Source organism: Aplidium turbinatum, chromosome 3, assembly GCF_918807975.1.
Source record: "Aplidium turbinatum chromosome 3, kaAplTurb1.1, whole genome shotgun sequence".
Classification (NCBI taxonomy): Eukaryota; Metazoa; Chordata; class Ascidiacea; order Aplousobranchia; family Polyclinidae; genus Aplidium; species Aplidium turbinatum.
Window position 1 is genome coordinate 33,920,004 of NC_137474.1, and position 27,721 is coordinate 33,947,724.

Here is a 27,721-nt window from a genome sequence, read left to right on the forward strand (position 1 = left end):
GCGTACTTCTCAACGGAAGCAGCGTGTATAATTATTTTTAAAATCAGGCCAAGACATAATGTGTTGCGTTTATACTGACATTTTCGTTTTTGTTTTTTCTTCATCAACTAATGTCTATCTCATAAATAATGCAAAGCATGATGGGTCATGAACGTGATATTATGACGGCTACAGGGCTCAGTGTTTGTCTGAGATTTTTCAGCTCAGTTGAACTCACCAAATCAATTGGGTTAGAACAAAGGAATAGGAGTTGTCCACCCCGATAGCTCATATGGTTAGCTCGTAACTTTGTGAATGAAGATGCTTCAAGATCAGGCGCGCTGGTTCGATTCTGGGGGCGTGCGCTTAAGCAAAGCATTTCAAGGACAGCTCTCTCTCTTCAGCATCACCTAGCCGATAAAATAGTTCACAGAAAACAACAATCAAAAACGTTGTCAAACTTGGTACGTCAAAAGCCTTTACAAGTATGCAAAACTACCAGGATTAAGCTCTCAAAAAACTATCTCAGTCCGACGATAAATATTCAGTCAATAAAACAGTTCGGATATCATGAATGGCTGGCCTCCATGATACTTTCAATTCATTTCATATTTGGTCTCCCCTTCTTTCTGTTTCTAACTTCTATCAAACTTTCAACTCAAACTTTCCAAGTAACAGGAAATAATGCAAAACATAATTCCAAGATTGAAATTTTAAAAGACTAGTAATCCCAATAATTTACAAAGCCTTGGGGTAACATTCCTTTCATACAATTCAACTTTGAAAACATCTCGAATCGATGGCGCCATCTACTTGTTGACCTCTGGTGAAACTTTGCCACCAGAGAAAGTAGAGGGCGTTTTCAGTTCGCAATATCAAAAGATTAAGCTTGAAGTAACAAAAATCTTAAATTTATTCCAGCCAGCAAAACTTGTCAATTTTTGCATTGATTTAACGTCTGCAAACGTTAAATCAATGCAGAATCGACGCATTTTACGAACTTGGAAAGCTCAGAACTGGTGTGGGCCTGCATCAGTCTATCAAGAATTCGAAAGTTACTTGAGATGAATGTGTTTGTCATGCTGGTTGAACAGGAAATCAATACGGTATCATGGATTAGATTAAGATAAATTGTCTAAAACAAGCATTATTAAACATCAGTACATGTTACTGATTCATACGACTAGTAGAGTTCAAGTTGGGCTGGTTTGATGAAAAATTATAATAAAAAGAAAACTTCGAAAGGGAAATGACGAAATAATACAATTTTAGACGTTTTTGCTTACAAACCATGCCTGATTCCACACAGACTTACAGTACATAAGCTTAGAAGCCAGGGATGCAACCGCACCCTCAAACTATTCAATTAGTAAAAAAATTGGCAAAATTTGATAAAAATTTGGGCAAAAACTTTTAGCATGTTTCAAAAATCTCATTAAGATTAAACTTATTTATGATTTTTTGCTAGATTAATCAAAAATCTATTTTTATGTTCAATTCAATACATGTAAAATTTAAAAAAATGCACTTAAATGGAATATGATTTAAGTGGTGAAAGTTAAGAAATAATAAATGTGTAATTTGTTGGGAGTTCGAAAAAATTGAGCAGAAAATATTTAGATGTTTATAAATTTTATGTGAAGTATATTCCAATCCTACGTATTCTAATATGCATGTAATGCTTCAAACGTATAACTTACAATATCAACATTCAACATGCCCAGCTGAAATTGTAGCCTGCACGTTTAGTTTATTAGATTTGAAATAATTTTTCAACATTTCAAAATATCCAGATGATTGCAAAATTTATGAAAAATATATCCTAATCGAGAGGCTTAACTTTGTATAAGTTAGTAGTTTTATCTGCTGATACAGATCTGTTTATCTGTTGGTATCCTGATCGAGATGTGCCAATATTGACTTTGAAAGTGATGCTTTCAACACATAACTTACAATATCAAAATGCTCGGCTGAAACTATAGTTTACAAGTTGAGTTTATAAAATTTTAGAAATAACTTTTAACTTGTTAAGATTTTAGTTCATTGTGACACTTCGTATTTTAAAGTACATTTAGACCTATTATTATCTTATTGATGTGAAATGTTTTTTCTGTATTGAGTTAATTGTATTGTTATGGTGCTTTCCCATTATTTGGGTGATAATGTTAGTTGACAAATTACATTTACAGTAGGCTATATACCACCAGACTATTGGGAGCAGTGTAAAAGTTTTAATCAGGTGATCTATGCTTTGTCGCAAAAAATATTTAGGCGCATTTAATTATATTTGGGCAAGAATTTTTTCCACCCCCAATAACTAGCTTTCTCCTACGCTTGAGCAGACTTAAATCAAATAAGCAACTTGTTAGTTTTTTATCGGTTTGCTTTACATTTATAAAAACATTCATTAATTTTTTGTGATTTTGTTCTTATCGAGCGCTTCGTAGAGACATAGATCATCTACGCCATTTTGTATTGCTCGTTGAGATCCATCGAAGATAATAGATTGCAAGTTATAGCCTGTTGCCATCACTTGAAAAGAAAATTGTGTCTTAGTTAAAATCGACCCACAATCACACAGTACAGCCCAATTTGTTAATTGAGGAAAGGCAGTCATACTTGATAAATGAACATCCCCTTGGGAAAAAGCAGCCATATTTCCACATGAAATATTGATGGAAGGTTCTATTGACATTTTTTGTATTTTCCTAATTATCTTCATCTGTTTTCAATGTAAGCAAATACAGACAAAGAAAAAACACAAGAACTGGAAAATCAATACTCATAACTTCTATAAATATAGTTTTTCTAAATTGCAAATGTTGCACGGTTTCCATTCTCAAGTGTAAGAACAAGCCAGAGGTTTTAAACCTGCCTGAGTGCTTTGAATAGCTTTGGGTAAAATGTTTTGTTCCTAGAAAATCATACATTTCACTAGTGACTAGAAGATTGTGTTTTACTTGTTTTGAAGACGTAGAGTGTAAATTGTGAGCAAAAACTAAGCAAGTTCAAGACAAACATCAATTTAACTCACTTTTATCTTTTGTTGTAGTTTTACATAAAATTAGTTTGGTTTATTGGCTCAGAACTGGTCTTAACAAATCAATGCAAATTAATGCTTTTAAACGCTTTTTTAGCAATGAAAACATCAAACAAAAAGAAAAGTATTAACTTTAAATGGTCACTTCCTTATAGAAGTTTGTGCTTTTCTGGGCTTTTTTACTCATTTGAGGACTACTAGAAACAATAAAAAAAAAGCAAAAACTTTAAAGAAAATCTTTATTTTACTTTTCGAATAGGCCTATAGGTATATTTTCTAAATTGTACCGGATTTCTAATACGCAGTTGCTTTTACTTTGGAAAAATCAATACTTTTGCCGATACTTTTTTATATTTGGGCTAAGTTACCTTGTTTAGCAACATAAAAAGTCAACTTTCTCTTCCATCTTTGTCGAATAGCATTTACTTGTTTTTAATTTATGAACATTTTTGCTGATATGATGTTATGCGGATGACAAAAAGTAGGAAAAACTAACTGGAAAAGGTAATCTGGTACTATGACACTTCCTCAAATGGGCGATCTACCTAACAGAGAAAGCAATCACAAAGAAAATAAATCAATAGCCTAGCTTTTTTTTTCTCAAGTCTAAACCTTAAAACATTTGACCAGGCTAACACTCACAATAGTATTTCAATAAAATTTAATAAAATTATATAAAATTTGATACAATTTAATACTTTTAATAAATTTTATTGAAATACTATTGTGAGTGTTAGCCTGGTCAAATGTTTTATGGTTTATACTTGAGAAAAATAAGCTATAGGCTATTGATTTATTTTCTATGCGGATGACATTGTCATTTTAGCTGACACCAAGGAAAAATTTGCAGAAAAGTATGAACAAATCAATGAAGCCAGAAAAAAGTACGGAATGAAACTAAATTTAAAGAAAACAAAGACAATGTTGACAGAAAAAAGCAATGAAAACATAAAAATTAAGCTGAAAGGAGAACAATTGGATCAGATCACTACCTGCACATACCTAAGAGTCCCACATTACACAAGATGGAAGATGCACCAATGATGTAAAAAGAAAAATCGCTCAAGCAAAAAGGTCATTTTGAAAATGTAAGGAAGTTTTAAGAAGAGATATAGATTTGCAATTAAAATTGAGACTAGTATCTTATTTTATCGAATTGGTTATATCATATGGAAGTGAAAGTTGAACCCAATTACAACAAAGAAATATACTAAAAATTAATGCTTTTCAACTCTGGTGCTACAGAAGAATACTAAAATTATCATATAAAAACACATTACAAACGAAGCAATTAGAAAAAGAATAGAAGTACAAGATAGACGGGCCAACGATTTAGCAAAACAAAAGATAATATTCGCGGGATATATATTGAGAGGATCGGCAGGACAGCAACGTCAATTGGTCATTGAAGGTATGGTGAAAGAAAAAAAGAGCAGGGGAAGAAGACGAACTTTTGGAGATGATGTAAAATAGTGGGATGACTTGTCAAGCATTGGAGAAGCAAAAAGAGTATAACGGAAGAGCGTGACGTGTGGAAGCAACTGACGGCCAATGAGCCAACCTTCGGCTCGGAGACGGTACATTATAATGATGTTGTTTAGAAGCCTAGACTAGACGATTACGCTAGAGCAGCGGTTCCCAACCTTTTTGGTGCCGTGACCCTTTTATAACATTTTCCAAGTTGCGGTGACCCCAAGGATAAATTAGTTGGGTTGATGCTCCTTCACTGCACTTTTGGAGCTAATTAGTAGGCTACTAGGCTATATATTAAATTTGACTTCTAAATAAATAAATAAACAACACAACAAATCAACACAACAATTTATTTTGTGAGAAGGGTGTGCTTGCTTCTTTTTAGCCAGATCTGAAATCCTTGGAGCAGTCTTTACAAGAGCACAACGCAGATCATCTTCTGCATCAAGTCTGCTCCTGTATTTAGATTTGATAACCAACAAGCTTGAAAAGCCTGTTTCACAAAGGTATGTTGTTGGAAAAGGAAGAATCAGGCGCAATGCGATCTCAGACAGAACGGGATATAACTGCAAACTTTTGATCCAAAATTTGGTAACTGACGTTGAAGAAAAATCAGTTTTTGCTGCATCGCTGGTAATGAGTTCAATGAACTCCTCTTGTGCATTCTCAGGAACATCTTCAACTCTGATGGTGAATGGGCTTCTAGCAAGGGCAAATGGTGTGTCAGGTAAATTAGGAAAATGCCTTGAAATTTCTTCCTCAAGAATTTTGAAGTGTTCTTTGACAGAAAGTATTGTTGTATTCATTCTATGGTTACTAGTTCACTTACTATAGACAAACCATGGTAAAATCGAGATTTTTACTAGACTCTATAGTAAAATCGCAATGCACTTTGTGGTGAGCTGCCCATTGTTAAGAGTTAACTTTCTAAATTTCTAAACTAATAAAGTTCTAAACTTTTCAGAAGGCCTCAGTTGACCCCAGAAAAATTGTCAGGCGATCCCAGTTGAGGTCGCGACCCACAAGTTGGGAACCGCTGCGCTAGAGTGTACGCTTGCAGATAAAAAAATCATTACACTGCATAAAAGCAGTTTTTAAAAATCATCTGTAGCGTATGATTAGCATAGCCTCGCACAAAGAAATTGAAATTCCATATTCAACCAACTATGACCCTAAACGCCCTAACCGACTAACAAAGCCCTGATTAATAAATGATACAATCTGTCCACGTCAAAATTACATACTGGTCACTTGGTGAAGGTGGTCCCATACTTGATTCAAGTGTCTGGTATGAGACGATAAGGTTCTCATTGTACTAAGCCTTAGGCACAAAGAAGAGTAGTGGCCGCACTGGTCAGTTTCTTTCTCTTGGCCGACTTTCCTGCAAAAATTATTCCCACTTAATTTATTACACCCTAAGTAGAGGTGAGAGGTGTTTGTGTGTACATACTATGCTGTGTGTAAATATTATGTATGCTATGCTGTCCCTGAAAGAGAGTTGATGAACCACCTGCAATGTGGCAAGCTATCAAAATTAGTTGTTTCTGGTTTATAGAGCATACAGTAGCATCATATTTAGTTGTTGGAGAAATGGGCAATTGGATAGATGAAAGACTGATCAGCGTTCGTACAAAGATAAATTTTGGTGAATAGTTAATGACAGAAAGTATAGCTAACATAGATGCAGAAAACTTGGTCAGAAAATGGTGACTTTAAGTATGTTGTGGCGATAATTTCGTTAATACCAGCCTTATACTAATATGACCAAACCTATTTAGTTTGGTCAAATCGTTGAGATTGATTAACTAACATCTATGTTTGTACTTTTGGGAAACACGTAATAGCTTAACCAATTACAAAATGTCAAAACATCAAATCTTTATTGCTAAACTTTTGTCATAAAAACTTCGTCAATGTTGCTCGAGGTGCCAACTTCCTCACGAAACTTCAACATGGAGTCGTTTATTTCTCAACCAACATCAGACAAGAAAATAATTTTTATCTTGCATTCATTCATGTGTAAGCGTTGCTCGAGGTGTAAATTTCTGGGTAATATTAATTTAGTATAGCCAACTCGGTAGTCTTTTGCAATGATGGACAATCGATGAATTTCGCGTCCTAAAATAGTAGTATTATAATTTGAAAACCAATTGTTCGTGCGTATATATAGAGAAATAAACTTACAACATATTAGAATGAATTGACCAAAAAAATTCCTAAATACGTAACCAAGTCTTGTTCCCATAGGAACAAGACTAATGGATCTGTTTCTTGAGTTTTAAATTCCTCAGACCAGAAAATATCGAGCGGTAGCGTTCAACCAATAATACCCTCAAGAAAAATAATGTGTAAGTCTCTACCTTTAAAAGCAGCAGCAGGTAGCAACAGCTTACTTATACTTGTGTTAATGAAAACATTTTTGATCTGCAGCTGCAGTGACTAGAGAAATAAAAGAGGAAAAAAGTGTTTTAGTCTTCTTTTGCTTAGAATTGCTGAAAGTAAACGTCTTGTTACTAAAATATCAACGTAATGAAAAAGATTTAAAATCCGTCAAAGCAGTAAAAAGGTTAGTTGAGCAGTTTGATAAGGTCATTTGGCCAGTGTGGACCAAGAGTAACGGATCAATACCTAATTGTGAAATAGATACTAATAAGGGCAATAATTCGACAGTGAAGAACTGACAGCAAGGGATAAATTAATCTATTGCTTCTATGTTTAGTATTATTTTTGATTGTTGAGTAAAGTGAGTATAGTTTGACTATCGAAATCTTGTTGAAAAGGCGTAAAGGTTTTACTCCTAAAATTTTAAAGCCTGCTTCCAGTGTCGTGAAGCTAAAAAGTGAAGTTATTGAATATTGATAAGTTTGGGTATCCATCAAGATTGTTACCTTTTCTTACGGTAGTTACAACGTTCATCAGATGAATGCGAAAGTAAAAAGCAGAAACATACAAGTAGTTTTATTGATTTACTGACGTTTTGCACACCATGGCAATGCGCATCCTCAGAGGAAATAACATACAAGCTAAAATTTACAAAGTTATTATACTGCAGTGCGGTTGAAGGCGAGAAAAAAAGAGAAGCATAAATTATTTCAAATAGTGACTAAGAGATGTGTGAGCGGTTTCTTTCTTCGTTGGATAACATTTTTTTCAAACTTTCGAACAATTAAAAATAAGTCCGGCATGTTATTTTCTTGTGATAATCGACCTCTACGTCGTTGTGGCGTTAATGGGTTGAACCTTATGACCTTTTTTTTAGCCTAAGCCATTTATTTATAAATCATTTAGCTTTCTATACTGTAGGCTATATGTAGAAAAAAGTAAGTCATACATTTTTTGTACAAAACCAATCTTTCTGCTTCTCTTCAATACAATGGCATGAAGTAATTGGAAATGCACGCAAACTCATCTGGGGCAGCCTCAAATGTTACAGCTCATCATGTTTTCCAATAATTTTAAAATATTGGCATTTCTACAGCGTCTTCCGTCAAAATGTCATCATTGATGGCCAAATTAAAGCATTCCTTTTTTCCGTTCGGTTTTTTCATGGTTAGAAATTCTTCAAAATTGGACCAGGATTAATGTACAAATTGTACATGGATCCAGTCAAATTTGAGGAAAGAATTCTTGTGACACAGTTGATGAAAAAGGTGTTTTTCATCTAGTATTTTGTTAGAAGATAATTATTAATATAGAAGTGGACTCGGTAAAACTAAGAAGTCAAAACATGCAGTCAATTCTGAACGGTTTCTTAGAAATAATGAATATATTAAACTTTTATGTTTGCTTTTAAACAGATAGGTTTTGTTGTTAGCTGTTGAATGTGCAGAGTAAATCTATCACAGCTATCCGTGCGTAGACGTTCATCACATTAAGAAAGTAGTCTACATTAAAAATTTATTGTGTTTGGAAGCAAACAAAATTTATTCGGATGTGTCTTAATCTTTAAAGAGCAATGAGCTCTCAATTAGAGTCTTATGTGATTACATATGCCGATCCGTCAAAGATGGCTAACTATGATTCGGCAGTTTTACGAAATGAGGAAAGATACTCAACGAAGGTGTTGCAAAATAAGCGGAAAGTACCTCATTTAGATTTTTCACTCAGTGATCAAAGTCGAGAAAGTTCTTTAGCAAATGGAGATAAAGAGTCTGCGCATGGAACTTGTTTTGCTACTAATGGATTTTCTTCACAATGCAAGAAAAAAGAGGTAAGACAGCGTTAAAACAAGAGTGTTACAACTGGTGCTTTAAAGTTGCATAGCCCACAGCTTAACCCTTAGAAGGTTGGCCTCCTGGAGTCTTGCTCAGTCTTGCTCAATATAATAATGTAAAATAACATATAATAATGCAAAATAACATATAAATAAAATATGAAATATTTCAGAGGATGTGCTGAGAAATGCCTTAGGCTATATCTCTCAATTTATAACCTTTATTCGCTCAAAATTTCAGATCAATAGAGGTGAATAAAAGTTAGGAAAAGTCAAGAAATATCGTATTTGCAGCCTCAGTGGTTTTAGAGATACAACTGTTGATACAAAAAAGTTGAATTGACAGCCCCTCCCCCTCAACCTTCAAAGGGTTAAAGGAGAATCATTATTTATGATGAAAGCAACACATTAACATTTTTTTCAAAATTAAAACGTTCTGTATTAGAAATAGAGTTATTTGCGCAAGCCTAGTTTATATATTGCCTGTTTAAACAAAGGAATGTTTAAAACATTGCATGTTGTAGTTATTTTCGAAAACCAATATGGATGTTAGATTCATCATAGCCTAATATATTTAATTTGAATCAAATTTATAAAAAAGTCGAACTTCTGAAAAAAGCCATAATCTATTCCATGTTTATAAAATGCGAGGAATGCCTTCCAATTTCAGTATTTGGGGTAAGATTTTCTTGATAATTTAAAGGTTTTGCTCGGAGGTGTGCGTAGTTTCATACAATTTGATCGAACAGAAATTGTATTTACTTGCAGAATTGTTGAAATACTCATTAACTTTAAAATGACTGTGACAATCTTGCGTAGTTGATGTAGAACCATTAACGAATTCGGAATAGGCTGTGACAGTTTACGATGTTGTACATAAAGCGGTAAAAAAGGCTAGTATCCCCTACCTTGAGATTTGAGGATTTATGTATATTCCTATAGGTACATGGGTCTACGCACAGGCCTACCTTTCTTTGCGCTACTTCATGCGCAAAATAATAGATGCAACATTTGTTTGAAACAAATTTATTAAACCTGCTGTTGCAGTCACGTAACGCATTTCAAAGTAGGGGTGCAGCATCATATCAAGTTTGTCGTCGTCGTATGAGCCTCTGGGGCAGAGGGTCTATCGTTTTACCAACCCAGATTCACGATGTTTCCGGACTACACTGGAAGGCTGCTAGAGAGCAGCCAGTCTTTGGTTTCATCATCCATGACACGCAGACCTTCCACTCCGTTAGTCTCCATTTCATTCTGTTGGGTTTATTAATTTCCAGTAAACTTACATATTAGTCAAGAGTCACCAGGGCGTAATAACTATAATTGTACAGGGATCATAAACTACAATAATATTGAGAGTTTACGCTCTTCTGTAAACTATATGCAGGAGTAAGAACTTTAGATGAGCTTTGTATTGTCTTGTACCATTTACTAATGTAGTTCTTGAAAATTTGTTCTCACAAATGTTGTTTTTTAGAAAGAAAACGATGAAAAGAAAGAAGAGAAACCATCAGATTTTGCATTCTTTGCTTCCAACTCTACGTTGCATGGCATTAGCCACATCTTCACCCCTGGCCGTTTCACTTTCAGAAAAGCACTTTGGTTTGCTGCTTTTGCCGCTTCAGCTGGATTTTTTACCTATCAGGTTATTTTCAAAATCACTGATTCTTTTACTTTGGTTGTTTTGTAATGTGTCTGTTAACAAGATTGAAAATTGCCGCTTTATTGAATTTTCCCGTTCTGGCACGACCCGTCACCGAGAATCGAATCATTATGTCTTGATCTTACGGTTTCTTTTTTCGCGGAACATGGTGTTTTTTCGAATAAGTTGTCAATAAAAATACAGTATTTAAAAAAGTAATATAACATTATGTAGGCTAAAATTAACGTACCGGTAACAGAAAAACGGTTACTAAATGGTAACATAAAAAACATAAAATGTTTAGCGGTTGCATTACACTGAGCACAGAAGTTCTATTACAAGATTTTTTTTTAGATTCAAACAACAAACTTATGTTTTTGAACAGGGTTGCGACCGTTATGCTTACTACCGTTCCCGTCCTCATGTGACAAAGTTGGATGAGAAAGAAGCAGCAAACTTGACTTTTCCAGCAGTAACTATTTGTAATATGAATCCATTTCGCCTTAAAGCTGTTACAACTGACGACTTTTATTACATCGGGCACCACCTGTTGAAGATCTTTGATAAGAATAACCAGTTACTAAATAAGTAAGTTTAGCCTACTAAGCAGTTGAAAGTGTTTATTCTTGATAATATTTTTAAAATGAGAAAACGATAAGTTAGCATTAAGCTATCTGCAAAATCTTACTCCAAATCCCGTAGTTCAATTGCTAAAATTTGTTGTCGAATTTTAATTTGTCGCTATATTATTTGGTTGTTACTTTTTATGGCTTAAATCATCCCATGAGTAAAAGATGCAAATTTATCTTTAAATTCTCAGTGTGCTCAGGCATCATTTTTGCGCTTTATTTTTGAAGTATAGCTTATCCTAAAACCCTTCAGAATAGTTTATTGATGAAAACTGCAATATTACTCCAATCAATATCCCCCCCAGTATAACATACATGCAATTACTTCTGCAAGAGTAATTATAACAAAATCCAATTTATTTCCAAAGTAAACTGTAAGTGAACGTTTAGGCCACAAAGGTTGCTGCCAATGTTGCAAAATTTTCAATAATATTATTGCAGCCAGTCAAAGCCCGTGAAACAAAGTGAACCGTATTCTGACTCAAATGAGAGGTCAAGTCAAGCGAAACAAATGCGATTTATCAAAACATATTAATACCCAAAAATTTAATAAACTCTTCTATTTTAGCCTATATCCGGGATCCTATGATGTAAACGAAAATGTAAGTGTAAGCCAGTGGTCTCCAAAATCTTGCTGGGGACCAATGTAGGTCGAGCTGCATTTTTGTATGGTTCGCGTTTGTTTTTGCGTAACATGTTACTTTGGCTTGTAGACACATAAATCATATCAATGCTATGAACTGTTGCATGTGCATACAATCTCTTGAAACCAGTTTTCTTTTATACCATTTTGACTTTCTCTTCGTCAATAATCCTCATCAGGAGTAAGTTACAGGTAGTCAGGAGCTCTACCCAGACAACAAAATCCGTAATTTTTACATTGATTCAACGTTGAATCAACATGAAAATGACGGATTTTGTTGTCTGGGTATGATAGTGTTGTCAGACGCCGCCAAACGAATTTTCTCAACGCCACTGTGTAAATTTTCTCATCGTCTTCATTTGATTTTATCACCGCAACACGTCTCACAGTCTTTAGAATCGTTATGGTGCGATTGCGACTATTGTAAGAACCCTATCATAGAAGTTGTTTTAAACAAATTATGTTGCAGCGTACATAAAGACAGTCGCACTTGGCCTGGTGTTCAAGAAAAGATTACACCAATAGTTGGTACAAGATCTTACAACCCAAATTCAGACACTTTTGACATGTTTGAATTTTACGATAGAGCTGGACACCTGTTAAATGGTATGCTGAAAAGCTGCAAGATTGATGGCGATCTTTGTAAGGATAACCATTGGTCCCCGGTAAGATTTGGGATAAATTTCTTTTTAATTTTATCTTTTTATCGAGGTTGACCTACAATCGCTTGTACCCAAATTACAATTGGTAGAACTTTGATCTATTAATGACAATAATGTAATAAATGTATGTATGAATGTGGCAGTTAGATAAATTAACAACGTATGAGTTTACTGATACTTACCTAGTTTATTTAAAAATATTCTGCCATATGTTTAAAAAATTAAAACATACATAATAGTGCCATGATAGTGCAATAGCTTGAGTTTTGCTTTTAGCAGGATGATCAATTGATCATTGCTTACTTCACTATGTAGATATTAACAACCTGCTTTAGCCTGATGCTGCGAGTTCGCTGTGATAGTAGCGAATTGCTTCATAAAATAACGACCCACTGACTTACTGCACCATTCGGCGTGGCACATGACTAGAAAACTATGTTCCAAAAGCTAGTGCTATTCGCTATTACTACAGCGAACTCGCGGCATCAGGCTAAAACAGGCGTTAATGTCTACCTTGTGAAGTATACATAAATGTGTCCCGCATGCTATAGTCTATTGTGGGATACAAGATCTAGATGCAGAAGTTTTTCTCTCTATATACTACTGTATATACACCTGAAATGAATTAAGATCGTATATATCAGGGACAGGGTAACGACAAAGATAAATGCATTTTGCTTAATGGAAGCTCTTCTCAATGTGTTACGTTTAGAAGTTGTGTTATTTTTTATGTTGTAGCCTAGTCTTTTTTTTTTGTTAATGTTATTGAAGCGTGGCTAATACACTGCCAAACAGATTTTTATAACTGGAATAAAACAATCCTTTCATACATTGTTGTGACATAAATATTGCAATATGCAATGCAAACGGAATACAAACTTAAAAATCTTTGAAACTTGATGAAATCTTGACAAATCTGGTGGTGTATTTACGATTTAGTTTTGCATTTAGCAAAATGGCCGCAACTTATATCACGAGTGAAGATAAAACGAACTGTTTGAGCTTCAAAATAGATTGTTTTATCTGCACTTGCGAAACCTGGCTATGAAAGTAATAGTTCTTTACAATGATTTTAGCTAATATTGATTGTTATTTTGGTCACGAAAAAACATTACAGTAAATCCTCCAAGCCTCCGAACATCCTCCAAACAGTAAATCAACTGATCTTGGTTGAAGAAAGAAGAATTCTCTTGGGGAATTACCATGTTTAATTAAGCAATAAAGCTTCCTTTTATATGTATCAGTGGTTTCATATGCCTTGTTCTATGTGCTTCGCGAATGGCTCTTAATTTGAACTGTCAAATACAATCAGCTTAATAATGATTGGGTGCTTTGTGATATTTTTAGAAATAAAAAAAGGGAAAAATTGATCATCACTATTTTTGGTTTAGACGCAAACTTGCATTCTTTGTGAGTTTATTTCTGAATACAAATCTGATCTAAAGCAAATATACTAAAAGTGCAGTCAATTTAAATAATTTATTCTCGAAAACCTTCAATTGTGTCACATTTATTTTAAGTGCTGCATAATTTGCTTCACAGTCATTTGAAAACGATTCTTTGAGCTTTTTAAAAGATTGATTTTATCGATGAAATCAATTCAAAAGTTTAAAGAGATCATTTGTGTCTATTTGACTATTTTCCGATCGAAGCTGCTTTGTTCAAAAATCTCTTTCAACTTTTATTTGCTTATCTTAAACCAAAAGTCAAGAGGTTGGTTTAAGTTTTTAATATTTCAGAACATTGTTTTATACTTTGCTTTATCAACAACGAGTAGGCTAGAGCTCTGTCTGCCAGACTTGAAACTGCCCTTTGATCGTTTGTGTTTCTGATAACAGCATAAGTGTATTTCTGCAACATGATGCTTTCGGCGACAAGAGCCAGTGTGAGGTTATGCTAATTTAAACCAGCTACAAATGAGATCCTCGGGCCACAAATTAAGACACTTCTATATAAAACACACTTACCCAATGAATACAAAGTGGATTCTTCAAGATCCCGGACCCTATGGAAAGGCTATGAGCTTCTAAAATCATCCGGGCCCTAGTCTAAAAGTACCCCATGGACTTCCCCTGTCAACGCTACTGGTCGTCGATAGCCCATTCAGAACTTCAAAATATTTGATTTATAGCTTCCTTTGGATGTATTCCAAATAGCTTTATTATTTCAATGTACAGATAAAAATGCAGTCGTTACTTTCCAATCAAAATGAACAGTTTATTTAAATGTATGTGGTCTATATAAGCTCATTAAAGCTATGTGTAATCGAACCAAACGACTTATGTGGTCGATCGAAACGGACGATAGAAATTTCGAATTATTTTAGGTTAATAAATATTTTTGGATTAACTCGTAAATTTAAATAATTTTGAAACCTTATTATTTGAAAACCCCAACACAAAACAATGCTTGTTTTTCAAAAGCAAACCAAAACAAAGCATTTTTATTGTCTTGATGCTAAGTAGTTTGTTGCTTCGCATCTTTAAAACTTTGTGTTGAGCTGCCACATGCCAATATTAAACTTTCTCAAAATAGCTGAGTCATTCACTAATTCAATCAGAAGATGAAAGGAACAGATTCCAGGTCGTTTCATTAAAAGTCAACCAAACCGCTCGAAATCCTTCTACTGTATAAGAAAATGATAAAGCTTTGGTAGAGAGTTTGCTTTGTTGAACCATAGAGAAATAAAACAAAGTAACTTCAGCGGGTTTAACACGATGAATTACATACACAAATATAACATAATTAAAAATAAACTTTAACGTTTTCGACACGTACGTGTGTCCTCATCAGGAATTACATATCTGCAATATACATAAAATGAATTACAATTTTTCATTTTATGTATATTGTGCAGATATGTAATTCCTGATGAGGACATACGTACGACGTACGTGTCGAAAACGTTAGAGTTTATTTTTAATTATGTTATATTTGTGTATGTAATACATCATGTTAAACCCGCTGAAGTTACTTTGTTTTATTTCTCTATGTATAAGAAAAGGGTTTCACAGACAGAAATGTTTATTCACCCTCTACTGTAAAACTAGACATTAGAATACAAAAATGAAACAATAGCCTACAGAGTTCCAAAAACATACTGAGTTTCCAAGCGCCCAAATAGTTGATGATTATGACGATAATGAAGGGTGATCATGATGATGATCATAACTTTTGTATGTAGTCTAACACGTTTTCAATTCCAGATATATACGCGATATGGAAAGTGCTACACGTTCAATTCAGGAAAAACTTTCTCTCCGCTGAAGACTTTGAAAGGAGGGGTTGATAATGGATTGGAGCTTCTTCTCGACGCAGAGCAAGATGATTACATGCCTGTATGGGCTGAAACTGGTAATGCAGTTTCATCTACCAATTTCCTCTCTATAGTGAACTTAAAGGCATACTAAATGAAATTTTCAAACGGGAATGAAGCATTAAAATGCGTAAACTGAACATTCAAGAATACATTTTTAAAAAATTACTGAAAAATTTTTTTTCAATGGCACTGGAAAGGTCCAAAGTCCAATGTTTTATTTATTTTTAATTTTTTCAAAATGACCAAAAAGTGGAAACACAGTTCGAGAATACGTCACTATCGACAGCAATAACAAAAGCCGCGTTACCACATCTGATGTTTTAACATCAGATCTGATGTTTTTAGCACACTGTCTGATGTTTTGACTTTGAAATCTGATGTTTTGATGTACATACATACATAGCCTACACTTAAATCACCCGCAGTAAGAACTGTTGCCCGATCAGCTGATTGCTAGTCGAGAGTGACGTAGCCTGTACAGTCGCACGCTTCGCCGCTCATGCCCATTCCCGTTTTGAAAGCTCTGACAAAAGCAAGCGCGGAACGCTGATCAGACCGCAATGGGGCAAAATTTTATTGAAAATTGTTTTATGGTAGCATGTTAAACACAAAGAACGTGTAAAATCGCTAAGTCAGGTTTTTCCTTTAGTATCCCTTTAAAAAAATTAAATCTTAAACCAGTTGAGATTTTTTCTTGCTGATGTTCGAACTAATTTGCAAACAGCAATAAGTAAAAGCAAGAAGTATGCCTCTAAAAAATTGAAAAAAACTTTTGTGCAGTATGATAGAAAGAAACATAATAGAAAAATATTGTTAAAAAAAAAATAGAATAATTTTTCTTCTCTCGTATTGACGCTATACACTGCATATCAAGGGAGCCGTTGGTTAGTCATTGCCTGGTGTCGCCATCAATGGAAAACAGGCCTTCCATACTTTGCATACCGAAAATAGGTCTGTACAGCGGGCAATCTTTGATTATATGGGCTGCCGTCTGCATTTTACCACACTCACAGGCAGCACTCTCTGCCAAGCCCCAATGCAACATGTCTGCATCATTGCGTCCCACACCAATGAGAATTAATAAAATATTATTATAAATGAAAACTAATTTCAATAGAATAATTAATCGTAAGTTATCTTGATCTTACCTCAAGAGCGGTGTCAATTTTTAAACAAAACAATGTGCGAAAACGTAGTAAGCTCTTCTTGTGTAAACCGACTCGGTGGCTTAGTGGTTAGTGCGTCCGCCTCTGAATCGGTAGGCATGGGTTCGATACCCTGTCGGGTCATACCAAGCACTTTTTAAATATGGTACTGAATTTAATTCCTGCTTGGCTCTGAGCAAATGGAATGGATTTGGGTAATAATATGCTCAGTTGCGCCTCTATTCGACTGCATTGACATTGTCTGCTTGGTAAATCGCTGAGGAACAACGCATTCTGCGATGGATACATTACAGCGCTATATAAAAACAAGTATCATAATTATTAAATTAAGCTAAACTGTCACAAGGTGCTTTGGATTATAATCTGCATTTTTTCCGATTATCACCTGAAATACGTTGTGATGGTTCAGTTTAATTTAGACAACAAAAGCGTATCATGTTATTAAACTTACTGCTTGATGAACAGCCTCATTCAATTTTTAAACAATATGCAAGTTTGTAAATTGGACACTCCCCTGGCCTGAGGTAAAAAAAAATCAATTACAAAATAATTACAACTTACATTTGGAAGAAAACCGATCCTGATACACCATTATAAAAATACACTATTTATTCTATTTTGCAAAAGCACAAATCTCGCTATAGTTAGTGTTGTTCGTACTTCAGATGAAATCTCAGTCGAGGCTGGCTTTAAAGTTCAGATACATGTACAAGACGAACCGCCGTTCATTCATGAGCTTGGTTTTGGCATTTCACCGGGATTTCAAACTCTAGTCGCCACACAAGAGCAACGGGTAGGCTAAAACATAAATTTGCATTTTTTGTGCGCTGCAGTGTTTGGTCGTACATGTCAAGATTATCATCATCAGTCGTCATCTCCGCCTGTAGCAAATTGCACATTAACATGGGTTATTTGCTTCCAAGAGTGGCGATTTTGAGCCAACTCGCTCATTGTCGAGTCCGGTCCATGTTTGGATATTGTCTTGCCATCGTTTTTGTTGTCTGCCACGTTTTCTTTTTCCTTCTACCTTGCCTTCTGTGCAAACTTTGCTGATTCCGAATTGTGATCTTTTAGTGTGGCCGAACAGTTTTAAAACTTTTGATTTTATTATTGCTGCAACTGGATGTAGTTTTGTCATAGTTAAAAGATCTTCCGTTTTCCTGTGGTCAAGCAGCCTTTTGTTGGTCATGCTTCTCATGATGTGATTATAGAAGTTTACAAATTGGTCTTAACTTCAAGAAATAAATGAATTTGAACTAAATTCATCTACTTAACTACTTCATATATCGTAAATAGTTATATTTGCATGTTGTTTTACTTTTAGATCACTTTCTTGCCGGAGCCATACGGAGTATGCGAGTCTGGTAAAAACAAGTCCAAGCACTTTCATTTTGATAAGTACAGCATCTCAGCATGTCGAATTACTTGCGAAACGGAATTTGTTTTGAAAAAATGCGGATGCATAATGATACATATGCCAGGTCTGTAACATTTATATATTCGAAGTGTGTTTTTTTGCGCTCCACTTCTGCGCACTCCGTTTAAATAATAAATTAATGATGTTGCGAAATGAAACGATCCTTATTCTGGTTTGTGCTTTGAAATGAAAAGTTTCTTTTTGTTATCATGGCTTAATAAAGTAATAAAATTTACCCACTATGACTAAACTCTCAGTTGAAAATAGTTAGAGTCTATCTTCAGTTAGTGATTCCTTTTGAGAAGTTTGGTATTTTTAAAACAAAAAGTGTTGTTAAGTCATGTCATTTTTTCTGTGTGTGAAGTTCTTTTTCAAGACGTAGGTGATTTTTTTTATTTTTCATTTAAAACCACAAGGACTTCAATCTGGGAACCGAGTTCAGCAGCCTCCTTCGAAAATACACAAAACTTGCACTGCGTTGTTGTTGTGGGTATTCTGTAACAATACACACCCCTTCCCAACAAACAAACATTTTCCATTGATTCACTTCGGTAAACGTTGAATCAGTGTAAAAAGGACTGATTTGTTGGTTTGCTTAAATCAGATTATGGACGTTTTAATTGCATTTGGTGATAGAAGAGTTTTCTCTGAATATGTTAGAAATTTGTTGTGATGATATTTAATTGTTTGTGGTATATCATGCACCGAAGAAGTTGCCTGCAACTCAAAATAGTGATTTGCCTATTATAAATAACATGTTTCTTCAAAATTGATTCTCATGTATAGGTTATTTTTATGATTTAGAAATCTCTTTAGCACAATTTTTTTTATCTTTGCTTAATTTTGTTATATTGCAATATTGGTTTGGTTTTGAATCTTTATCTTCTGACTGAAAAAGCCTTGATAGGTTATTCCTGGTAGTTTCGCATACTTGTAGAGGCTCTTGACGCAGGGCCGGTTACCGAGATTAGCAGAGTGAAGTTTTCCGATTGTTGAAGTGTCGTTGCCGGGGAATTTATTCCATTCATTAGGTGCCGATGAATGGAGAGCAGTCCTGAAATGCGTTGCTCAAGCGCACACCCCAAGAGTCGAACCAGCGCCGTGTGATCTTGAGCCGGGCGCGCAACCTTGCTGTACCTAAGCCAGCTTGCAAACTCGGTTTTTTAACTTCTTGTATTTTTTTTTTACTTTCCAAAACTTTTTTCTCAGCTTCTAAATATAGGCAAAATCAGATTATTGGAATGTAACAAAGAAACTATTATAAAAAGTGTTATACGACCGACTCACATTTTGCAGGAAACGCATCTTACTGTCCACCAGAGACATATAAGAAATGTGCCGACGACAAATTAGATTACCTTGTCCAATCTGACGAGAAGATTTGTGTTTGTGGAACTCCATGTGATGTTACCAGGTATATTATATTGAAACAATTTTATCTTTCATTAATAAGTTTCACAAGGTGTTGACAGTGGGACAAAAACGTTCTACTATTTGACCTGCGTGCTTGAATAGCGTCAAGTACTGTAGCTGACCGTGTGCTTGTTGATTCATCATTAGCACTGTTCGTAGAGTTATTTATTGAATTGCAGATTTATGTAAAATTTTCAATAATTTAAGAGGGCTAGGCCTGTCTCTGAGATCATGTTTTGCCCATCTCTGCCACATAGCAACGTCTCCGTATAGGTGTCAGGCTTTTCCGCTCAACCATGCACCAATGGGGAATGGTCTCTTCCTCCTCCTGTGAATGTGGTGCCGAGGATCAGACCGCAGACCACATCATCACTGATTGTACCATATTCAAGCCACCTAACGGCGTGGAAGGTCTGCGCGTCATGGATGATGAAGCCAAAGACTGGCTGCTCTCTGGTAGCCTTCCAGTGTAGTCCAGGAACATCGTGAATCTGGGGTGATAAAAAGGATAGACCCTCGGCTCCAGAGGCTCACACGACGGCGAGCACCGGTTTACGTTAATTGTTTTTTGTTTAACAATCTTCAGGATCATACAGTGTTTTTGTTTAGATATAATCTTGAAATGTCTTCATTACAACTGCCAAGTACACAAGCACTGAGCTACATGGCCTACAAGTACAGAAAAACAGAAGACTATGTGAAGTAATGCACCAGTTTTACGCCTGCAATTTGTTTTCTTTAACAAAGTGCTAAAAACATGTCTTAAAGAATGCATGGTCATTCCCAATACTGTTACAAAATTATATTGATTATGGTGTAGATTTGTATAGAGATTCTCAGACGCATTAATTAATTATTCATTACGCTTTTTGTAACAGTTGCCCATGCAACGGACCTAATTTATGTTTGGTTTCTTGCTCATTCACACTGAGACCCGTACTTTTGCAGTTATTAATTTTAGCTCCACTGTAAAAAAAAATTAAAACCATTGTGTATGTGCAAACCTCATTAAGTCCATTAAAAATCATTCCCTTATTAACGCATTAATCCGTTACATTATTTTCATCTTAATATGTCTTTGACGTTTGTCAGGATTCGGATGACATGTATTCTGTTCAAGCATTTATTAAAATAATCCTTACTACAAATGGGTGTAAAATATTCTATAAATGATTAAAAATGGCACTAAAAATTCTGAAAAGCAAATGCTCTAAACCAGGAATCACCAAGTCGCTCTCCACGAGCAGTGAGCACCAGTTTTCACTAAAGTCCATGTCAGTCACCATTTAATCTGTTGTAAAAATAACGTGACTCAAAGTGAGCCGAGTCTAAAATTATTGCCTTTTATTCGGTTATATTTTTTGTGAATCCCAAATGCTTTTTTTTCGATTTTAAAATGATAAGAATTTGGTTTGGTTATCGTGGAGAAAAATTTTGAATGCTGACTCTCTCTCTCTAGTAAGCTCCAGAATGGTCTTCAATTTTTTTTTTGGCATGAGTCTCTTTCAAAGAATTTTCAAGTTTCAAGTCTGACAAACCGAAGCTTTCAAGTGAATCTTGAATAAACATTGTGTAGAATAATTATTCTTCAATATATGAATTCCATTGCTGCAGTTTTAAAAAAATTTCTTAAAATCAAGAAATTTTCGGATCCTCAAAGATTTGTAACCGACATCTACATAGGTTACTGTAGTTGAGATAACAAAGATACTATATACTACTAACTTCTCCTTCCCCACCCGCCCCCCCCCCCCCCAAAAAAAAATCAATCTTTTGTAACCGATGTAAAATTGGTGTAAAATTTGTAACTGGCTAATCTTTTCCTTCTTTACTTTTCAGAAACAATTTCGTGAAACTAAATATTTTCTTTGAAGCCCTAAATTACGAAACCATAGATCAGAAGAAGGCGTATGAGATACCCGGTTTATTTGGTAAGTCATAATATTTCTAAACAGTAAAAGTTAATTCAAATTTATAGAAATCTTAAATTATATGCTTGGTTTTATTTCAAAAATGAACAACATTGAACCACCTTTGTAGACTGTTGTCAGAGAGTGACACAACATGCCATTGCATATTGAGGCTAAAGTTTAACAATCCTGTGTTTGATTCCCTGAGCAACTCTCATCATTGAGTTGTTGCTGAAAACGGTTTAAGTCAAATGCTCTATTAAATGTGACAATGCATGTACATTGTACAAATGTACAACGGTAGGCTACTTTGACTTTAGCATTTTAATATATTTTTGGCATTTTTAAATTTTTTTTCAGCATTGTAAATAAAACCTCTGTTTTATCAATGCGCAGTAGCCTATTCATAAAACATCAAGTTTGAAGGGGCTACTTTTCCGGAATCTTGATGATGCTTTTCATAATATTGTATTTTAGGCTGATTTTGTCAACAGCAAAATTACTACCACAGCCTAAGGTGTTGAGACCGTGCAATACTTTGATCTGCAAATGTAATAAAAAATCGTCAAGTTTCTAAAAAATTAGGTGGTAAAACCACCAATATGGCAATCCTGTTTGCCGTGCAAGATGAAACCTAGCGTTTGGCTTCCAGCCCAGATGCTATTACAGTAGGAGAGGGGGGGGGGGGTAAACGGCCTTGTTTTCAAATCCAACTTTAGCCCTGGTTTTAGAACACAACAGGACATTTTAATACCTACCCCAAAAGTTACTTTTTGCATCTAATTGCCTCACAGTGTAGGCTATGGACTTTTTTGTGGACTCACTTTTTTAATAATCATAATGCGCTGTATTCATCGCACAATGCGTTGCTCCTCAGCGATTTACAAAGCAGACAGTGTCAATGCAGCCGCATAGAGGCGCAAGTGAGTACATTATTACCCGAATCCATTCCATTGCTCAGTGCCAAGAAGGAATTAGATTCAGTACTATTTTTATAGTCTTTGGTATGACCAGACAGGGTATCGAACCCATGCCTACCGATTCAGAGGCGGACGCACTAACCACTAAGTCACCGAGCCGGAAGTGGATTGCAAGATTGCCGCAATCATTTTTTCTGGTTTTGTTTTCTTTGTAAAACAAAGTAAAATGTTCTTTTCAATTTCTGCGCATGGCTATTCGCATGCGAAAAAGCGTGACATTAATGGGAGCAGTTTGTATGAAGCTGCGGTTGTATTTGAGCTGCCTAAAATTGACTAAAACCTAATTTACAAAAAACAAAGTTGCCTTTAGCCTCCACCCCCCTAATTACAGCGACGTCCACGCTCAGCAGTTCCACCAATCGTGTAAAAGCTGAAGCTGCCAATTCAAAATCAACTTTGAATTCGACCTCAAACTGGATCGATTTTCAAACCGAACTAGAAAAAGAAAATTGCTGTTACTAGCCTAAGCCTAATTTACAAGTTTAAAAAAGAAGAAGCATAATTTAGATATGAGCAACAGTACAGTAGGCTATTAAAGATCCTAATGATAAAATAAAGAAGGACAAATGGAATGCTAAGAGACTCTTTGTCATCCAAAAAGCTTTATACTTTGCTAAACACCAAGCGGAAATTGATAGAAAACACCGACAGCATACTTTCTAAAATTTACAAACTCTAACTTGCAAAATTGAACATTGAAGAACTTCAATTTGCTTAGAAATTGATCAAGTTTGCTGCCATGGAGCAAACTTAAAGAAATTTTGTTGCAATTAAATCACAGACTTTAAAATGTATTTTGGCAGAAAACGTTGCTTTCTTTTAATTTTATTAACTTTATAAATTCACTCTAAAACACTTACAAAGCCTAAATTCTAAATTATTCAATCTAAACATATGTTCAGAAAATACATTAAAACTAAATGCTTCTTCCATGTTTACTGTTAAAATGGAATTATTATTGCGCCTTCTATTTGCTGAACATGAGTTTGGTTTCTACATTTTTGCTCTCAATTCGCTGTTATAGCGTACGATTTTCAGCGTGGCGCTTATAGATTCATAGCCCCAGTTCAAGTAAGTTAAAAATCAGAAAAAAAATTGTTCAACGTGTTTGATTCTTATTTTTAACTAATTGGAATTGATAAACAGGCTTAAAATAAGAAAATTTCATTTTTTGAATTATGGTCTTTACTTGATCATGATTACACTTAGCTTGATAATTACAGGCGACATCGGAGGTCAAATGGGTCTTTTTATTGGAGCCAGTCTTTTGACCCTATTGGAACTATTTGATTACTTATATGAAGTATTCAAGGTAAGCATGAAGGACTGGTGATCATGTTATCGTAAAATAAATTAATTTGTTTGTGAAGAGAATTCATTTTTGAAGTAGAATTTGTTTGCTCTGAAAACTGGCTAAAATCAAAGCACCAGACTTGGAAGAGCAAATTGTCATTTTTGGTTGCATTGTACTCTTGTAACCTAAGACCTTTTATTAAGTTAGCATATTTCAGATTTTTTTTGCAAGCTATTTTTGATTCTTGAATTATGAATTTCAATCACCTATACAACTTTTTCCATTGTTGTTCAGTATGTTTGCTAAAACAAAAAATGATCGTGTAAAAAGCAACAATAATTTCTTTTCAATAGAAAAATTTAGCATTTCTTATATACACGAAACGAGCTAAACAAGGCTCTCGCAATAACGCCATCATGTATCAACTTTGCTTTGCTTTCTATTAAGTACAAGTTCTTCAGAAAGAAAAGGAAGAACAAACAAGCTTCGAGAGATCTTACTTCTGAAATGGACAACAAAGAAATGGAAGGTTACTTGTCTTCTAAGATTATATATTCTTAGTTTTACTTTTGTATATAATAAGAGCACGACTAATGTAGATAATAGTAGCCTTCTAATAAAATTGCAAATAACTTTTTATAAATATCACTGTAGCTCTCATCACGGGCATGCCCAAAAACGCATTGACACAATATCTCATTCAACACTATTGCCCCCTACTGAGTCATTGCACTTCACTGAAGTGCCAGTAGTGATAAAGGTTGCCATTGCCCTTTTTAAATTTGTCAGTCGTGTGAGAATGTATCGATTTAATATGAATGTGTGGTCTATCTGTTCATATACAGAAGGAGGTGGTAGGTTGAGAGGATTAACGTTGACAGGGGAGTCCAAGAAATACTTCTAGACCCGGGCCCTAGATAATTTTAGGGGCCCAAAATATATCGAAAAAGGGCATTTCTCATTGGTACCGGTCCCTAATTGTTCTCTTAACAGTCTTGATTGTGAGCACTGCATGAATCGAAAATGCACACGTTAAAATAGACGAATAGCAAGTTTCAAATAAAAACCAGATTAAAAAATAATCAAATCTTACATTCAGTTGCATTGTAAGTTATAAAAAATAATTTCTTACAAATAGAAATGAAAAAAAAAAACAGAAAATAAATATTCTCATTTAAACACAAACGATTTCAATTATTAAGTGATTAAGTGATTAAGTGATAGAATATCTATTTGGAAAGTTTGGTTTAACATATTTTCTACACCTAGGCTTAAAAGTTTTCTCGTACGTGTCCAAAAGTTATTCAGGGGTATTTAAATGATTACCATATTCTTTCAATACTTGTTTCAACTCATTTTGGGCTGTAAAATAGTTAATTTTTAAGCGCTTCATTGTGTAATAAAGGAAACAAAGCAGGGTTGCAATGATAGTAAGTCACACAACAATATAGTGGGTACGAATAATACAAAAGAAACAAAGACGTACAGTACACACTAGGGTGGATCGAAAAATCCAATTTTTTAATTTTTTTAAACTAGTATGTCAAAAAGGTGCGAAATACCCATAACAACATACATGCGAATTTTTTTTGGGTTTTGACAATTTTTTAATCGCCCCCGCAAGGTTTTAATTTCCCTAATATCGGGTTCGAGAAAGTCTCCCACAAAATTGGTCAAAAGCATAAATACCGTGTGACTCACTTATGTGCTTTATGATGTCATAATAAGCGACTTGTGTTTAAACAAATAGGCTACAATTGACCGTTTTATCACTATGGCTAAAATACTTGGTTGTATACTGTATCTAAAAAACTAGCTGATGTAGCATTTGATTCCTCAAAAGAATTGTAGGCAAGACATAAAAGAAGCTTTATAGTACAATTATTGGAATTTGCTTGCACTGCAGTTTCCATAAAGTTTAATAAAAGTTATCTGCGCTTCTTACAGATTGAATAGCAGTTCACTTAAACTAGTACCGGTAACCCTACTGTTCGATGGCGTAGTTTTATTATTACTTGGTGCTTCCCTTCATCAATCTTCACCATTCAGCGTATACCAGTTTGACTGCACTGGTGAATGTAGCATTGTTCTGACGATGCGAAGCCCAGGATGCTTGAATCACTCAGACACTCACGATGGCTGACTACAGCTAATTAATAGAATCCTTAGATTATATGTCAGAGATAACAATCCGTATGAGAATCTGCAAGCATTGGTTATGTTCATTATCCGTGTTTGTGCTCCAATGTGGTTCACAGTAAAACCACACTCATCTTGCAAAGATGGAGCTGGACACATTCACCAAATGATAACCACATCACGATATGTTAGTTAGAAGCACAAGAAAATTATCGACCCAGTTACACACCGCAACTCATACTTTGCTCATCCGGAAAACATAATTTTGGCTATGATAACTTACCATCGACCACATATTCGAGAACTAGGCCTGCGTAGAGTGATGAAAGCTAGAGCTGCAAAAAACAGCGGAAAAATACGAAAATTTAAAGTTCCCGCAAAGCTTAATTTTGATGCAGTGAAATACTTCGAATTGATTAACTGGACAGATCTTCCTATCACGGAGCCTCCTGTAATTAAAACAATGACGGATGCCGAGCTCCTGCAATTCATCATGATAGATGTGAGTTCCACTGTATTTTTTCCCAAATTTCCATGTCACACGCAGCCGTTGAAAGGCTTGTGAAGCTGGTTACCGACGCATCCAAAGCAGTTTGTGGACCGAAATATCGAGATGGCTTCATTCGTGCCCGAATTGCTTCTCGTCAGTTAATGCCAACATTTGAGTCTAAACTTAAATTTGTAACTGTTTATTATATTGCTTGCAGTCTTTGTATGCATGAGCGCATAAATTAATAGGAAGTGACTTTGCCAATGGGCCACCTGTCAACCCAGTCATATAAAGTTTAAGCTTGTGAGTCTATACTCGGCCATCTGATGGTGAATGTTAATAAGCGTTTACCTGTTGGAACCGCGGGTGGTCCATCAGCCAAGTCACTTTAAAATTAATATGCTGAAAGAGGGTGAAGTCAAAACTCTTAAGTACACACATTTTCATTGTATTAGATGTTATATTAGAACTTTTTGCCATGTCTGCATAGCGATTTAAAATCGAAAAAAAAATTGCCATGCAGTTCTTGTATGTATGAGTGCCTAAATTTGTATGTCGCGGGGGGAAATCAAAAACTTATTCAAACCTCTTCAATTTTTTACATTGTGTTTTGGTGATATATTGGCAACTTTGCCATATCTAGCTAATTACAATTGAGAAAAAAGAATTTTTTTGCCATTTTTAATCCACCCTAGTACACACGCTTAAGTGCTGAAATTGGGTCATGGGTTTGAACCTTTTCTAAAGCCGTCCTTTTCATTTCGATAAAGTATTAACTACCTTGCTGGATATCGTTTTAAATTTTTGTTACGGCATGTTCCATTTCGCTAAATTTAAAACTAAATGCTACTTAAAACAAACAATGCAAGGGTGTCACAAATTGATTGCAGTGCCGGGAGTAATAACTTGTATGTATATTGTTATGATAATAGGCTGTAGAATGAATATTGAATAGTTTCATCATAAGACTTCGTTTTAAAGAGTTGTTGATTATATTGTTTTAATTTTATGATCCATGCATGTCAAGGTTCTTTACACTACTGATTTTGTTTCCGGCAGTGTCAATTTTTGTTTGAAAATATTCTTTGCCAGACTTGGAAAACATATCTTGCTTGAAACATAGTAGGCTAAATATTAAAAAAGCTACGCTAAATTATTTTCATATCATCTTCATAAAACTGTGAGTCTATTTTAAACAAACAATGGTGTGTTTTATTTTTCTAGTAATCCAATCCCCCAACCTATTGCAAGATAACCACGTCACCAATTTGTCTCCATATACTCCACAAAGTCATTTACCTCCTCCACAGAA

General features: G+C 34.8%; 1 protein-coding gene across 1 annotated transcript in view; it reads left to right on the forward strand.

The window, feature by feature from the left end:
• LOC145766730 (acid-sensing ion channel 1C-like) overlaps positions 1-24,941 on the forward strand; it is a 38,018-nt gene extending 13,077 nt beyond the window's left edge. Inside the window, 12 exon segments of the mRNA XM_082578437.1 lie at positions 8,499-8,702; positions 10,180-10,350; positions 10,733-10,935; positions 12,089-12,284; positions 15,488-15,635; positions 17,432-17,559; positions 18,091-18,247; positions 19,480-19,597; positions 20,206-20,298; positions 21,436-21,527; positions 23,710-23,798; positions 24,228-24,941. Coding sequence (XP_082434563.1) covers positions 8,499-8,702; positions 10,180-10,350; positions 10,733-10,935; positions 12,089-12,284; positions 15,488-15,635; positions 17,432-17,559; positions 18,091-18,247; positions 19,480-19,597; positions 20,206-20,298; positions 21,436-21,527; positions 23,710-23,798; positions 24,228-24,341 — 1,713 coding nt within the window. The 3' untranslated portion in view covers positions 24,342-24,941.
• The last annotated feature ends 2,780 nt before the right edge of the window (positions 24,942-27,721 follow it).